General features: G+C 43.6%; 1 protein-coding gene and 1 pseudogene across 2 annotated transcripts; both read left to right on the forward strand.

Annotated features, from left to right (window-relative positions):
• The first annotated feature begins 3,375 nt into the window (after window positions 1-3,375).
• Window positions 3,376-13,081, forward strand: LOC119878756 (uncharacterized protein C2orf16-like). Of its 2 annotated transcripts, none has more exons than XM_038589331.1 (2): window positions 3,376-6,632; window positions 12,603-13,081. In XM_038589331.1, the coding sequence occupies exons 1-2, from the start codon at window positions 3,392-3,394 to the stop codon at window positions 12,623-12,625; spliced, it is 3,264 nt and encodes a 1,087-aa protein (XP_038445259.1). In that variant the 5' UTR covers window positions 3,376-3,391; the 3' UTR covers window positions 12,626-13,081. The 2 variants fall into 2 exon arrangements, 1 of the variants encoding a protein (XP_038445259.1); XR_005387119.1 differs by lacking the exon at window positions 3,376-6,632 and adding an exon at window positions 12,333-12,491 and having other exon boundaries at window positions 12,603-12,724.
• Window positions 13,082-13,597: 516 nt separating this feature from the next.
• On the forward strand, window positions 13,598-14,647 carry LOC119878753 (annotated as a pseudogene).
• Window positions 14,648-16,629: the final 1,982 nt, after the last annotated feature.

Below are 16,629 nucleotides of genomic sequence, written 5' to 3' on the forward strand. Positions count from 1 at the left end.
GTGAAGCCAATGCCACGCTTAGGTTGTGGATTCCATGAAGTTATCCCCAGGATTACAAAATGTAAAACCTATAGACGGAACCTCAGGTTCAATCCCACAAATGGCAAAATATGGACAGTTGATCCCAACTGTGAACTCCATAGAATCGGCCCCAGAACTTCAACTGCAGGTTGTAAACTCTGATGGGTTGGCACCCATTCCACTGCTGGAAAGTGGGAATTCTGTGCAGTTAGCCCCAACGTCTCAGCTTCAAGGTCTGCAATCTATTCGTTTAACTCTAGGAACACAAGCAAAGTGGAAAATCTGCTGAGTTAGCCCCAGCACCACAGTTACAGAATAGGAAATCAATGGAGTTGACCTCCAGTCCACAGTTGCAAGGTCTGGAATATGTTCATTTGGCCGTGCCACCAGAGTTTCCAGATATAAAGCTGTGGATTGACCCTAACCACTACAGGAAGACATGAAATCCATGGAGTTGGCCCCAGAGCCACGGTTACCTGATGAAAGACCAGAGGAGATAGCTCCAGCACTCTTACTTAAAGATGTGAAAATTCCTCGAATGGTAGAATGCAGAAGGTTGATTCCTAAACACAGGTGGAAGGTATGAAATACGAGAGCCGATTTCAGGGGCACGCATTCGAGCAGTGAAATCTGCAGAGCTCAACCTCAAGCCAAATCATGAAGCCATAGATCCCGAAGGATTGACTCCATGGCATCAAGCTTTAGAATCTTCAGGAATGATCACAGAGCCAGGATACCAAGGAGCAGAAGCAGAGTTGACCTCTGACACTTGTCACCAGAGGAAAGAATCTATGGAGTTGAAACAATCATCTTTAGGAAGTACTCCAAGGCCATTGAGCCAGACTTTAGAATCTATGCAGATGAACTCAATGCCATTCCAAGGTGCTCTTGAGACAATGCTCCAAGGCGTAAAAGCCTGGAGACTCGGATGTCTCAACGCACATACAAGAATCTCCAGAGTTGGTACCAGGATCAGAGATTCAAGATCTGACCCCAGAAGTGATGAACCCAGAGTCTCAAGGTATGAAGTCTGTTCATCTGAATCTAGGACCATATTCCGATTTTGAACTATAAGGAGTTGGCCTCAGAACCACAATTTCAAAGTGTGAAATCTGTGCCATTGACCCCAGGACCACGGCCCCAACTACAAAACCTGAGATGTTGACTCTAGGGCCACTAATGCATGATAATAAATTTGTGGATTTAACTGTACCACTGGAAGCATCTGGGAGGTTAATTCCTGAAACACACTGTTGAATCAAGGAAAGTTACCATGGAACCACACTTAGAAGCAATGAAATCTCTGGGTTCACTTCTAGATCAAGGCATCAGGACACAGCCTCTGCAGCTTTAGCTTCTGAGATCTGGCCACAAGAGGAAATCTGTGAAGTTAATCCCACAGTCACGGAAACTGCTGGGATGATGCCAAGGCCACATTTTCAAAAGTTTTCAGAGATGACCTTGGGACCAGGCCATCAAGGCACAGAAACTGCGCGGCTGACTTCTGAGGCTTTGCTCCAAATGGCATTAACACAAAAACCAACAGGTCAAGTTATGGAATCTACAGGAATGACTCTAAAGCCACATTGTCAAGTTACCGAGCCTTCAGATGCCCGTAAGGTCAGAACATGAAAATACAGAAAATTTTGGGTTGGCATTGCTTCCAGTTGAAAATATCCAGGAGACAATGCCAGTACCACCATATTTAGTACAAGGATCTCCGGAATTGACTTTAGGACCAGGCATGCAATATGAGAAATCAGAGCCACTACTGCAAAATTTGAAATCTGTGATGTCAACCCCTGGAACATCCCCATTAATGGAAGGATCTAAACAATTTATCACAGGAGCAAAACGACATGTTCTGGAGTTGACCGCAGAGCCACAGCTCCAGGGAGTAAAGTCTATGCAGCTGAAGCCAGAGCCACAATTACAAGATGTGGAATATGTTAATGTAATTCAACAGCTAGCTACTACTGGAGTGGTAGGATCTGAGAAGCTGGTACAAGAACCAGTACTACAAAGTATACTATCAGAAGACTTGACTAAGGGGGCACAGCTTCAAGGTGTGAAATTGACCCCAGGGCCGCATTTACAAAGTGTCAGATTTTCAAAGTTATCCCCAGGGCCACTTCTTCAAGGAGAAAAACCTGTAGATTTAATCTCAGGATCCCCACATCACAGTGTGAAATCTGATGAACTGACCCCAGGTTCACCAATGCAAGAGATGAAATCCTTAGATTTAACCCCAGGGCCAAACCATCAAAGCGTTATGTCTGTACAATTGACTCCAGAATCACAAACTCAGAGTATGAAATTTGTGAAACAAAACTCAAGACCACGCTTGCAAGATGTCAGATTTTCAGATTTGACCTCAGAACCAAAGCATCAAGGTTTCAAACGTGTGCAGTGTGTACCAGGAACACAGCTTCAAGATATACAGTCCGTAGGATTTGAAACAGAATCATCTTTGCAATCAAACCAAGGGCTCTTGAATGAGAATATGAAATCTCTTCTGTCTATTGAAGGATTACAGTTTCACAGCATGGAATCTAGGAAATTGACCAAAGAACTACAGTATCAAGGTGTGAAGTCTCAGGAACGGAATCTAGGACCAAGGCAGCAAGAGGTGAAATTTTCTGAATTGACGTATGGGCCAAAGCTTCAAGGTGTCAAATTTGGGGAGCAAACCCCAGGATCAGTGTTTGAAGGTGTGAATTCTGTGGAGATGACCCCAGAATTAGGGCTTCAATATTCTAAATTAGCAAAGACGTCTTCGGGGCTTCAAGATCGAAAACAGGTGGGGCTTAGCTCAGGGCCATGGCTACAAGATATCAAATTTTGTGATCTGACATCAAGAAGTCAACCTTCCAGTGTGAAATCTTCAGAGTTAAACTCAGGGCCACAGCTACAGCATGTGAAATTTTTTGAGTTGACCCCAAAGCCAAAGATGAAAGGAATAAGATCTATGGGGTTGTCCCCAGGACCTCAAAAGCAAGTGGTCAAGCCTGAGGTATTAGTACCAGAGACATTGTTTCAAGGCATAAAACATTTCGTGGTGGGCCAAATGTCTAACTTGGAAGGTAACGGTTCTTATAAATTCGTCTCACAACCACAGAAACCAGATGCAAAATCTATGGAGTTGACTCCTGAGTCACAGTTGCCAAGAGTAAACTATTCTGAGTCGACTAGAAGACCACATTTACAAGCTATAAAATCTTCTGAAATGATCCAAGGGCCACACGTGGGAGGTGTGAAACCAATGGAGCTGACACCAGGCTCAAAACGTCAAGGTTTAAAATCTGAGTTGTTGATCTCAGAGCTGAAAGATGTGAAATCTGTGGCCACTACAGGACAGTGTCTAAAAGGTATGAAATCTATGTTGTTAACCCCCAGTCCACAGCTGGAAGGTGAGAAATCTATGGAGACAACCACAGTGCAAGGGATAGAACATGTCAAATCTGTGAAAGACACCAAAGATACTAAGCTTCAAGTTGCAACACCTGACTTGGCTCTGCATGCAAGAATTCAAGAATTCAAAGGAGTGGAGATGGTCCCGAGAACACAACCGCAAGATGTGAAAACCGTGGAACTGAAATTTGGGCTAAAGATGCAAGGTGAGAAACCTGTGCCTTTTGCACCAGGACCATTGCTCCAAAAGTCTGAACCGCAAGATGTGAAACCTGAGGAATTGACTTTAGAGCCACAAACGCAAGATAGGAAGGTTGTCGACAGTACCCCATGTGGAAAGCATCAAAGCTTAAAATCTGTAGAGGAAACTCCAGATTCAGAGCTGCAACATGTGAAATCTGTGAAATTGACCCCACGGGTAAAGAAGCAGGAAGTAAAATCTGGGAATGTGACCAGACGAGCAAAGTTTCAAGGAGTAAACTCTGTAGACTTAGCCCCAAGCCAACAGTTTCAAGGGATGGCACTCATGAATCTCACTTCTGGGCCAGAACAGGATGGCAAGATATCTGTAATCTCATCAAAGCAGCAATGGAAGAATTCAGAGCAACTGAAGAGAAGGCTTAAGGCAGAAGATGGGATGTCTCTGGAGTTAATTCCAGAACTAAAATTTAAAGGCAGAAAATTAGAAGACCTCAATTTTGAGTTAGGATTTGAAGATATAAAATCACTTGATTGGACTCCTGAATCAAATATTCAAGGTTTAAAACCTAAGGAATTCAACCTTGAACCACAGTTGCAAAGCCTAAAATCTCCTAAGTTGACCCCAGGGCCCCAGTTGCACCAAGTAAAACCCTCAGAGTCAGCTTCAGAGCCACAGCTTTGTGTAAAAACTCTTGAGTTACAACAAGAGCCGCTGCTTGAAAGTATGAGATGTATTCAGTGGATACCGGGACCTAAGTTCCAAGCCGTGAAATCTGTAGACTTAAATCTTGGGTCACATTCTCCAGGTGTTAAATCTGCAGGGTTGAAATCTTCGACACAGTTAAGAGATGTAAAGTCATCTGAATTGACTCTAGGGCCAAAACCTCAAAGTGCAACATATACAGAGTTCAACCTTGGGCCACAGCTGCAGAATGTGAAAACCCCTGAGGTGCTACCAGGACCACAGCTGCAAAAAGGGAAGGCTTTGGCATCCACCTCAGAGCCACAGCTTCAAGATGTAAAAACTACTGAGTTCAAAAAAGAGCCACAGCTTGAAACTGTGAGACGTATTCAGTGGATACCAGGACCTGATTTCCAAGCCGTGAAATCTGTAGACTTAAATCTCGGGTCACATTCTCCAGGTGTTAAATCTGCAGGGTTGAAATCCTCGATACAGTTAAGAGATGTGAAGTCATCTGAATTGACTCCAGGGCCAAAACCTCAAAGTGCAACATATACAGAGTTCAACTTTGGGCCACAGCTGCAGAATGTGAAAACCCCTGAGGTGCTACCAGGACCACAGCTGCAAAAAGGGAAGGCTTTGGCATCCACCTCGGAGCCACAGCTTCAAGATGTAAAAACTATTGGGTTCAAAAGAGAGCCACAGCTTGAAACTGTGAGACGTATTCAGTGGATACCAGGACCTGATTTCCAAGCTGTGAAATCTGTAGAGTTAAATCTTGGGTTACAATCTCAAGGTGTCAAGTCTGCAGAGTTGAAAGCTTTGAAACAGTTAAGAGATAGAAGGTCATCTGCGTTGACTCCAAGGCCAAAGCTCCAAGATATACAATCTTCGTCATCACTCCAGGAACATCAGCCTCAAGGTTTCGATTTGAAACCTTGTCTACAGGTTAGAAGTGTGAAATCATGTGACCTGACTTCAAAGTCAAAGTTTTGTGATATAAAATCTATGACATTCAAATCTAGGCTTTGCTTGCATGATAGGAAATCTACTAAATTGACTGCAGGACCAAAGCTTCAAGAAGTGAAATCCTTACAGTCATCCCCAAGAGCACAGCTTCAAGGTGGGAGGTCTCTAGTGCTTGCGGAAGGGCCACAGCTTCCTGACACAAAATCTGGGGTATTAAGCCAAGTGTCACAATTACAAAGTGGTACAACTATAGAGCTGAACTCCCCACGACACTTGAAAAGGATGAAGTCATCTGAGTTGACTCTTCGGACAAAGCTTCAAGGTGTGAAATCTGAGAATTTCAACTCTGGGTCACAGTGGCAAGATCTAAAATCTTCTAAGTTATCACCTGAGATAAAGTCCCAAGATATGACATTTATTGAGTTAAATCCAAGTTCCCAGATGGAAGGCATAACCTTTTCTAAACCGACTGCAGGGACAAAGATTCAAGGTGCCAAATTTACAGATTTGTTTGGGTCATCGTTACAAGGTGTGAATGCTGCTGAGGGGACCTCACAGTCAAAGCTTCAAAGTGTAAAACATAAAGAAAGCGACCCCAGTCCCCAGACGCAAGTTGTGAAATCCTCGGACCTGAACCTTGGATCAGAGCTTCCAAATATGAAACTGGCGTCCAGCCCTGAGCCACAGTTTCAAGGAGAGAAATGTTCTAAGTTAATCTCAGAAACAGAGTGTCAAGATGTGGAATCTGTGAAGTTCAAACCTGGGCCACAGTTGAGGGGTATGAAATCTTCCGAACTGATATCAGGGACAAAGCTTCAAAAGGTGCAATCAGTGGATTTCAAGTCAGCCCCACAGTTACAAGATATGAAACCTTCTAGGTTGATCATGGGTATAAAGCTTCAAGACATTAAATCTACGAATTTCAAGTCTGGACCACACTTGCAGGATGTGAAGTCTTCTCAAGTGATCCCAAGGGAAAAGCTTCAAGGTATGAAATCTGTAGAACTGAAACCTAATCCAAAGTTACAAGGTGAGAAATCTTCTGATTTGACCCTGGGGAGGAAGTTTCCAGCTGTGAAATCAGGCCCACAGTTACAAGATGTGAAATGCTCTGAGTTGATCATGGGTATAAAGCTTCAAGATACAAAATCTACGGGGTTCAGTTCTAGATCACACTTTCAAGGTATGAAGTCTTCTAAAGTGATCCCAGGGTCAAAGCTTCAAGAAGTGAAATCCTCTGAGTTCAACCATGGTCCAAAGCTACAAGGTGGGAAATCTAATTTAACCCAGAAGAGGAAGTTTCAAGGTATGAAACCGGTGGAGTTCAACCCTGGACCACAGAGACAAGGTGAGAAATCTGATTGGATACCTGAGTGCAGGCTTCGAGATTTGAAATCAGTTGAGTTAAAACCTGTTCCACAGTTACAAGGTGTAACCTCTTCTGAGTTGGCACCAGAAACAAAGCTTCAAAGTGGAGAATCTGTGGAGTTCCTTGCCAGACCCATGAAGCAAGATATGAAATCTCTTGAATGGACTCTAGGTGCAAAGGTCAAAGATGTGAAATCTTTGGGGTTTGGGTCAGCCCCACAGTTACAAAACAGGAAACTGCATATGTTGACACCAGGGGCACACCTTCAAGGTGTGAAATCTATGAAATTCAACCCCGGGGCAAAGTTGCAAGGTGCAAAATCTCCTGAGTCCATAAACCTTCGAATAATGAAAACGACAGAAGTCAAACATGACCCAGAATTTCAGGTTGCAAACCCCTCTGAGTTAGCCTTGAAATCAAAGACTTGCAGTGTGATATCTTCTGAGTTCAAAGCTGGGAAACAGTGGCAAGAAGAGAAATCTTGTAAGTTGAAACCATGGCCAGAGCTTCAAAGTATGAAATTTATGGTATACAATCCTGGACCACATCTGCAACATATAAATCTTCAGAATTATGCAAAGAGACAAAGCTTCACGATGTGAAAGCTATGGAATTCAATCCCGAGCAGCAGTTGCAAGATGTGAAATCTCCCGAGTTAGCAAGGGAACAGGTATGCTTCAAGGTATGCAGTCTTTTGAGCTCAATCCTGGGCCACAGCTACAAGAGATAAAATCTGAGTTGTGCACAGATGTGAAGCTTCCATATGAGCAATTTCTGGAATTCAAGCATGAGCCTAAATTACAAGGTGGGAAATCCTCTGAATTGAATCCAGGGCCACAGCTTCAGTGTACAAATCTTGTGGCATTCAGCACTGGGCCACAATTGAAAGGTGTAAAATCTGAGTTGAATCCTCAGCCGGGGCTTCAAGGTATAAAATCTCAGGTGTTCTGCCTTGGGCCACATGTGCAAGGTGTGAATTCTTCTGCATTTATTTCAAACCCAAAACTGCAGTGCGTAAATTCTTTTGGATGCAACCCTGAGCCACCTTTGCAAGGTATAAACCCTTCTGAATTAACTTTAGTTTCAAAACTTCAAGGTATGAAGTCTTCTGAAGTGAGTTCAGGGACAGAGATTGCAAGTGAGACATCTATGGTGTTCAACCCTGACCGGCATTTGCAAGATATGAAATCTGAATTGATTCCAGGGTCGAAGTTTCTAGGTGTTGCACCTATGGAATGCAACCCTGGGCCACAGATGAAGTGTGTAAATTCTTCTGAGTTGAATGCAGAGCCAAAATTACAATGTGTAAATTCTATGGGGTGCAAACGTGGGCCACTTTTGGAAGGCGTACAGTCTTTTGGGTTGACTTCAGGGACAAAATGTCAAGGTATGGGATCTGAGGTGAATCCAGGGACTAAGAAGCAAAGTGAGACATCTGTGGTGTTCAACTTGGAATCACATTTGCAATGTTTGAAATCTGAATTGATTCCAGGGTCAAAGTTTCTAGGTGTAGCACCTATGGAATGCAACCCTGGGCCACAGGTGAAGTGTGTAAATTCTTCTGAGTTGAATCCAGAGTCAAAATTACCATGTGTAAATTCTACGGGGTGCATACTTGGGCCGCCTTTGCAAGGTATACAATCTTTTGAGTTGACTTCAGGGATTAAATGTCAAGGTATGGGACCTTTTGATTTGAATCTGGGAACGGAAGTTCTAGGTGTAAAATCTGTTATGTTCAACCCTATGCAACATTTACAAAATGTGAAATGTGAATTGACTCCAGGGACACAGTTTCAAGGTATAACATCACGGGAGTTCAACTGGGGCCCACAGCTGCAAAGCATGAATTCTTCTGATTTGAAACCAGGGTTAGAACTTCAATGCATAAATTCCATAAAGTTTAATCCAGGGCCACAGATGCACGGCACAAAGCCCTCTGAAACTAACCCTACATCAGAATATCAAGGTACAAAATCTATTCTGTTCAACGCTGGAGCATATTGGCAAGGTGTAAAATCTTCTGAGTTAATTCCAGGGACAAAGTTTCCAGAAATCCAGTTTTTGGAGAATCACTGTGGGTCACAGCCACAAGTTGTACAGTCGGTGTTCACTTTAGGCTCTCCGTTAAATGGTATGAAATCTGTGTTATTTTTACCAGAGCCACTGCTTAACGATGTAAAGTCGGTGGAGATGAACAAAGAGCCACTGCTTTGTGGTGCAAATTCTGTGAAACTGATTTCAGGCTCCGAGCTGCAAGACTTGAAATGTGAGACGTTTGCACTAGAGCCATGTTTTAAAAAAATGAAATATGTGGAGTTAAATCCAGGGCCACATCCTCAAGGTATGAATTCTGAGGAGTTGCCCTCACACCTTAGACACATAGTGTGAGATCTGTGGTGTTTGCACCAAAGCTGTGTTTTCAAGATGTGAAATCTCTGGAGTTGAAACCAGGACCGCAACCTCAAAATGTGAATTCTAAGGATTTGAATTCTTGCCTCCGGCAGAAATCTGTGGTGTTTGAATCAGAGCCACGTTCTCAAGATGTGAAATCTTTGAAATCAAACCTATTGCCACATTGTCAAAGTGCTAATTCTTTAGGGTTGTCAACGCCTCAAGTCACCACATGCTAACTCTGAGGCCTTTGCACCAGAGCCATGTTTTCAAGATATGAACTCGGTAGAATTGACACCAGGGTTCCAACAGCAAGGTACGAATTGTCGAGAGCTGACTTCAGGATGGCAAGGTATGAAATCGGTGGTGTTGGCACCAGAGGCAACTAAAAAGTTTGCACCAGGACCATTGTTGACTAGCGTTAAATTTTCAGATTGGTCTCCGGAATCACAGCAACGAGATGAGAAATCTTTGGAGTTTACTCCAGATCCAAAGTTGCAAAGTATAAAACATGTGAAATTGTCCTCAGCCTCTCTACAGCAAGATACAAAATCTGTAGAGTTAGCACCGGGGGCACTGCTTCAAGGAACAAAAGCTGAGATGCTAAATCGGAAAAGAAGCTATCAAATCACAGACTCTGAGATAATCCCTAGGCCAGGGCATCAGTTTGTAGAATGTGCAGAGATGATCCCGACACCAAAGCATCAAGTCCCTAAATCTATGAATTTGATTTCAATACCAGTTTATCACATCACAGAAAGGTTGGCACATCAAGGCAACGAAACCACAGAAAAATCTGTGGAGCTGACCCCAAAGCCAACAAGTAAAGCCATGGATTCTTCAAGAGTGCCTCTAAGGCTAGATCTTCAAGTACCAGAATCTGTTGATCGGACTCCAGTGCTAAGGAATCAAGGTTCTAAATCCTCGAAATTAACCCTAAAGAAAAGCTACCAAATCCCAGAAACTCTAGAGTTGCTCTCTGAGTCACGGCCTCAACTTAGAGATTTGAGAGAGTTACATACAAGGCCACTGCAGCAAGCTGTAGGATTTGAAGAGATTACACTAGAGCCCAGGCATCACACTACAGAAACTGTGGGATTGACCTCCAAGGCAAGGCAAAAAGGGAAGGAATTCCTCGAGTGACCCCAAAGCCAGTAAGCGAAACCACTGGATATTCAGAGAGATGTCCTAGGCCCTATCCTCAAGCACTAGAATTTGTGGAGGTGATCTCTGAGAAAAGACTGCAAAGAGGAGAATCTGACGCACTGATTACAAAGCCATTGCATCATGTTCCAGAATCTCCAGAAATGACATCAGGGCTAGGATATCAAGTTCCTGAATCTGTGGGTTTAACCTCTAGGCAATGGCTTCAAAGGAGACAATCTTTAGAGTTGCTCCAAAAGCAAACAGGTCAAGCTGTAGGACACACAGAGTCTGTAGAGCTCACATCTGAGACATGGCAGCCAGGATGGATCAGTGGGGCTACCACAGTCACAGAATCAAAGTATAAAATATTCACAGAGAGCTCCAGGAGTACGGGCTCAAATTACAGAAGTTATGAGGATTAGTCCAAAGCCACTAGATCAAGTCCCAGGATCCACAAAGACACAGCTTCAAGCTGCGCTCTCAATAGGAATAACCCCGGGAGCCCCCCCAAAAAGTTACTGAGTATGTGAAAGTGACTCCTGGGCCACCACTTCAGGTTGTGAAGTCTGTAGCATTAACCCCAGGGCCAGCCTTTCAAATGATAGACTATGTTCAGCTGACCCCAAAACTGCAAGATGTGAGACCCTCTGAGTTTACCTCAGAGCTGTGGTTGCAAAGTGTAAAAATCTAAAGAATTAACCACAGAGCCAACACACCAAATTTGGACATAATGAAGTTGACAGGCTTCAAGATTGTAAAGACTGTGTTAATCCCATGGCCACCACTTCAAATTGTAAAATCTGAGGAGTTAGCACCAGGGCCAATTCCTCAGGTTGTAGAACCAATAGGAGTAGCATTAGGAATCCAGCGATAGAAGTAATAGATTGCTTCAATCTTCAAGAATGGTAGAACCCGTGGAATTAACCTCCAAGGCCAAATACCCATGTGAAATCTGCAGAATTACTCTCACGCCAGCATGTCCCTTGAGGAGCCTGCAGTGTTCACATCATGAACAAGGGCTTCAGGCTGTGAAAAGCAATAGGGATAAAAATAAGGCCTCCTCAAATGATGGAATCTGAAGGATTTGAATCTACGACAGGTATATCAGAATAGGGAATGTGAGGATTTTACATCAAGAGAGGAGTTACAAATAGGAACTATTCTCTAGATTTCTCCATAACTCTTTCCAACTCCCTCATCACAAGTTCTGGTGAAACAGAATTCGGAAGCCTTTGTGATTTTGAGGTGCCAGAAGTATCAAGGGCCTTGGATATAAGAAACATTGGGACAGATATTTTTCAGCCTGAAGAGTCCTTTATAGACCCTACTATGATACAATCTTCAACTCTTCCCTTTTCCCTTCACAATCACTCTCTGATAAGATAGCTAACATTGTAGAAACTCCACATTTTGAGATCTCAGGAGTGGGTTGTCATATCTAAGACGACTGACAAGAAGCAGGTGGAAGAGCTAGGAACTCACTCCAGGGCCTATCCCAACATCCACCACAAGCTGGAGATCACCACCTAGGACATTCCACTCAGGCTCAAGAATTCAAAGAGGCCTTACCAGCTCTGTCCTGGGCAGACAACAGAACGTCTGGGAGAATCACTCCTGGAGACAGCGACTACCTCGAAAATATCTCTCCAATATGCTAATGTTGGGGGATGTCTTGGGAACCACGATGGAAAGGAAGCTTTGTTCTCCAACATCTTTAATGGAAAGAGCCACTAGAGATATCCGTCAATCTATCCAGAATTTATTTGGGGTTCCAGCTGAACTGATGAAGCCTTCCCAGAGTCTGCTAGAGAAAGGTCGAGGTGTTATTCCTCAGCCTTCAGTGGCCAGAAACTACATTCAGAGGCACACTTCATGTCGTGGTCACGAGCAAAGAACAGCCTTAAGAATATGGACACGTAGCTCCATGTCCTCCATAATACAGCAATATTCTGGGGACTAGAGTGAGATTAAAGAAAAGTTCAAAGCTCACTGATATATCCCAGGACATCTTTCAGCACATACCATTCAGCACATCAGAGGGCCAGCCTCCTGCCCCAGTACAGCTAGAGTCTTCCGTCAATATAGTTTTCACCAGGAAAGATTCTGTTCCAGTGGAAGAGAGTGAGAACTCTTTGATGTTTTGAGTCCCAACACAGTCTCAAGCCAAGTTATCATCTTCCCACCAGGCCAAGACTGACTTCTCAGAACAGTTCCAGTTGCTACAAGATCTGCAGCTAAAAATAGCAGCAAAACTGTTAAGGAGTCAAATACCCCCAAATGTACCTCCGCCTCTAACTTCAGGTCTGGTTTTAAAATACCCTATCTGCTTACAGTGTGGCCGATGTGCAGGATTTAATTGCTGTCATAAATGTACAGGGCACTTTCGGACCTTACCTTCTTATCTATCCACAGCTCCACCTTGTACGCACTCCTGAGGGCCACGGAGAGATTAGGTTGCAACTTGGCTTTAGGTTGCAAACTGGGAAAAGACCCCAAGTCCCAAAGTACCACAGAAGAGACAGACCCATCACAGACCACGAAGTCCTATATCACCATCGCTAAGGTCAGCGAAAGTCTATACTCGAGCTTCCAAGAGTCCTACTTCTACGATATATTTCCAGTCTGGATCTTCCCAGTCTCCTTCTCCTGTACGAGTCCACATCAGGCGAAGGCAGTATAGAGGCCCTGACCTAGTAGGAAAGACAGAAATTAGAAAGCCGGGGCTCTATGAATTTAGTCAGGTTCACTCTCTACCAGAGAGTGTCTCTGAAAGCAATCAGAATGTAAAATGGGCTAAAAGGAAAACCAAAAAGACCCATAATCCAAAATACCCATACCCAATGAAAAGAATCACCAAGGGAAGCAGAACACAAAACACAAAACTCTACACAAAACGGTAGAAGCATATACAGAGTCCTTCTAGGGAATTACCAGCCCAGGTAAGAGCAAGAGGACTGGAACATCTCAAACTACCTCTGCGTCTTTAAGAAGACAATCTAAGAAATCCTCCCAACCCAATTCATTCACTGCTTTTCAAGGCCTAAAGCAAGCATTGCAGACAGCACACAGAATTATGACTTCTGCTGGGCAGAAGCCCGTGGACAGGCCACGGCCAGACCATTCGTGGTCAAGCAAAAACCATCATCTAAAACAAAGAGCCAGAAATGATTACCTATCAAGAGATATCAAAAGAGACAGGATGTCAGTTGTTAAGGTAAAGCCAGTAGACATAACCACTAAGCAGAACATGTTATGGGAAGAAAGAGAGCAATTCAGATCAGCTCAACCACCAGAAAGAGATAGCTCTTTCCAACTCAGACGTACCCAACTGCCTAAGCCCATAGTTTCCCAAGGAAGTGCCGCTTTCAAAACCAGTTCACTTGGACAGCCTATGGGTATTGTTCAAAATGACTCTAGCAGCAAAGGTAAGAAAAAGCTCTACAGAAGTGAAATCTCTAGCCAGGAGTCCAAGAACTCCAAAACAGGAACCGGAGTTCAAGTCGGAGGGAGAAATCTACATGGTTCACCTCACAGAACCTCACACAGCCACCTTAAAGAGAAACTCGCACCCAAGAAGCAAAACCACGGCTTCTTAAGGGAGAGAACCCCATATAATTCCTCTGTAAGGAGCCATCGCAGTCCCTCTGAGAGGAGATGTCGCAGTCCCTCTGAGGGAGCCATCGAAGGTACTTCTCAGAAGAGCCATCACATTCCCTCTGAGAGGAGCCATCACAGTCTGTCTGAAAAAGCCATCACAGTCTCTCTGAGAGGAGCCATCAAAGTGCCTCTGAGAGGAGTCATCGCAGTCTTCCTCAAAGAGTCATCACAGTCCCTGTGAGAGGAGCCATCACAGTCTTTCTGAAAAAAGCCATCACAGTCCCTCTGATAGGAGCCCTCGTAGTCTCTCTGGAAGGAGCTATCACGGTGCCTCTGAGAGGAGCCATCGTGGTCCTTCGCAAAAGAGCCATCACAGTGCCTCTGAGAGGAGGCATCACGGTCCTTCTCAAAAGAGTCATCACAGTCCCCTGAGAGGAGCCATCGAAGTCCTCAAAAGAGTCATCACAGTCCCTCTGAGAGGAGCCTTCGAAGTCCTCAAAAGAGTCATCACAGTCCCTCTGAGAGGAGCCTTCGAAGTCCTCAAAAGAGTCATCACAGTCCCTCTGAGAGGAGCCATCGCAGTCCTCTCAGAAGAGCCATCACCGTCCCTCTCAGTGGAGCCATCGCAGTCCTTCTCAGAAGAGCCATCACAGTCCCTCTGAGAGGAGCTTCACAGTCTTCTCTGTAAAGAGCCATCGGAGCCCTTCTGAGAGGAGATTGTCGCAGTCCCTCTGAGAGGAAATGTCGCAGTCCCTCTGAGAGGAGATGTCGCAGTCCCTCTGAGAGGAGCCATCGAAGTTTAGGATTAATCTGAGATTTTGTGAGGCAATCAAGTACCCTCATTTGACAAGTATTGTAAAACAAATCGTTTTTGTTGAAACTTTGAAAATAAAAGAGACCTAGGGGGAGTGATTTCTTAACCATGTTGATTAATTTCCCAAGATGTTAATCATGCTGATCATATGAAGTATTGGTTTTTTTTGGTTGTTGTTATTATTGTTTTTAATGTGCTTATGCTTATTCATGAGAAGGGATATGGGTATATCTGAGTCTTACACTGACAGTGATGAAATTCCTATGGTGACAGTTTACTAAGAGGAGTCAGAGGGGACTTGACTCTTATTGGCCTCCTGATACTAGTCAAAGTCTTCCAAGTAGAGATTTCTCCCATTGTTTTGGATGGTGGGTTTGGTCCTAGAGTACTGCTAATTCCTGTTAAATTTTTTTTATACTTTTATTGAGGTATCATTGAAGTACAATAGAATGCATCTTTACAGTATAATACTTAAAGCATACAGTATGATCAGCTCTTTTTTTTTACATTTTTAAAATTTAAATCAAATTTTCAATATAGATTATAACATCCAGTGCTCATCCTATCAGTGCCCTCCTCATTGCCCGTCCCCCAGTTACCCTATCGCACCCGCTCCCACCAACCTCCCCTTCCCAAATCCTTGGTTTATTTCCCAGTTAGGAGTCTCATGGTTTGTCTTCCTAATTTTTCTCACTCAATTCCCCTCCCCTTTCCCTTATAATCCTTTTCACTATTTCTTTATTCCATGTATGAGTGAAACCATACTGATTAGCTTTGACATGTGTAAATAACCATAACAGTGTCCACTACAGTCACTATCCCTCCCCAATTTTTTGGGTTCCTTTGTCATCCATTCTTTTCCCTACTCCTGTTCCCAGACAGCACTGGCCCTTTCTTTCTGTCACCATACAGTGGTTTTGCATGTTCTAGGATTTTATATAATGAAATCAGGTAGTATGTTCTATTTTTGCATGATTTTTTTCATTCAAAATAGTGGTTTTGAATGAGAACTAATTTTTATTGCTGAATAGAATTTCATTATACAAATACCTAATTTGTTTAGCCATCTTCCTTGAGACATTTGGGTTCTTTGCCTTCTGGGAGTATTAAAATAAAGCTGTTCCGAACATCCATGTGCACTTCTTTGTGGGAATTTTTTTGTTTAAGATTTATTTTATTTATCACGAGAGACACAGAGAGATGCAGAGAGAGAGGCAGAGACACAACAGAGGGAGAAGCAGGCTCCAGGGCAGGGGAGCCCGATGTGGGTCTTGATCCCGGGTCTCCAGATCACGCCCTGGGCTGAAGGCGGGCGCTAAAACTGCTGAGCCACCGGGTGGCCCTTTTTTTTCTTTTTCTCTTGATAAATACCTGAGATGGTATTGTTTTACCAAGATATGCCATCTTAGGTTGATTGGTCATATGTCTGGAGTGTGTTAAACTTTTAAAAAAATTTGCTGTTTTCCACCAATTGGTGGTATAATTTTATATTCCTATCAGCAGTGTATAGGAATAAGTCTTTAATTTTAGCCAATTTTAAGGGTGTATAGTGGTGTTTCATTGTCATTTTAACATTTTCCTGATGAATAATGATATAGAACATCTGTCATGTGCTTATTAGCCATTCATATATCTTCTGGAAGCACCTGTTCATATCTTTTGCCCAATTAAGATTTTGTTTTTGGGTTCCTGGGTGGCTCAGCAGTTGAGCGTCTACCTTTGGCTCAGGGTGTAATCCCTGAGTCCCAGGATCCTGGGATCAAGTCCTGCATTGGGCTTCCTGTTTGGAGCCTTCTTCTCCCTCTGCCTGTGTCTCTGCCTCTCTCTGTGTCTCTCATGAATACATAATAAAATCTTTAAAAATAAAGATTTTTTAATGTATTTACTTGATAAGTATGAGAAAGAACGGACACAAGTAGGGAGAGGGGTAGAAGAAAGACTCTTTGCCGAGCAGGAAGCCTGACTGGGGGCTCGACCCCAGGACCCTGGATCATGACCTGAACTGAAGTCAGAAGCTTAATAACCAAC

This window comes from Canis lupus, unplaced genomic scaffold (assembly GCF_011100685.1).
Source record: "Canis lupus familiaris isolate Mischka breed German Shepherd unplaced genomic scaffold, alternate assembly UU_Cfam_GSD_1.0 chrUn_S1883H2082, whole genome shotgun sequence".
Taxonomy (NCBI): Eukaryota; Metazoa; Chordata; class Mammalia; order Carnivora; family Canidae; genus Canis; species Canis lupus.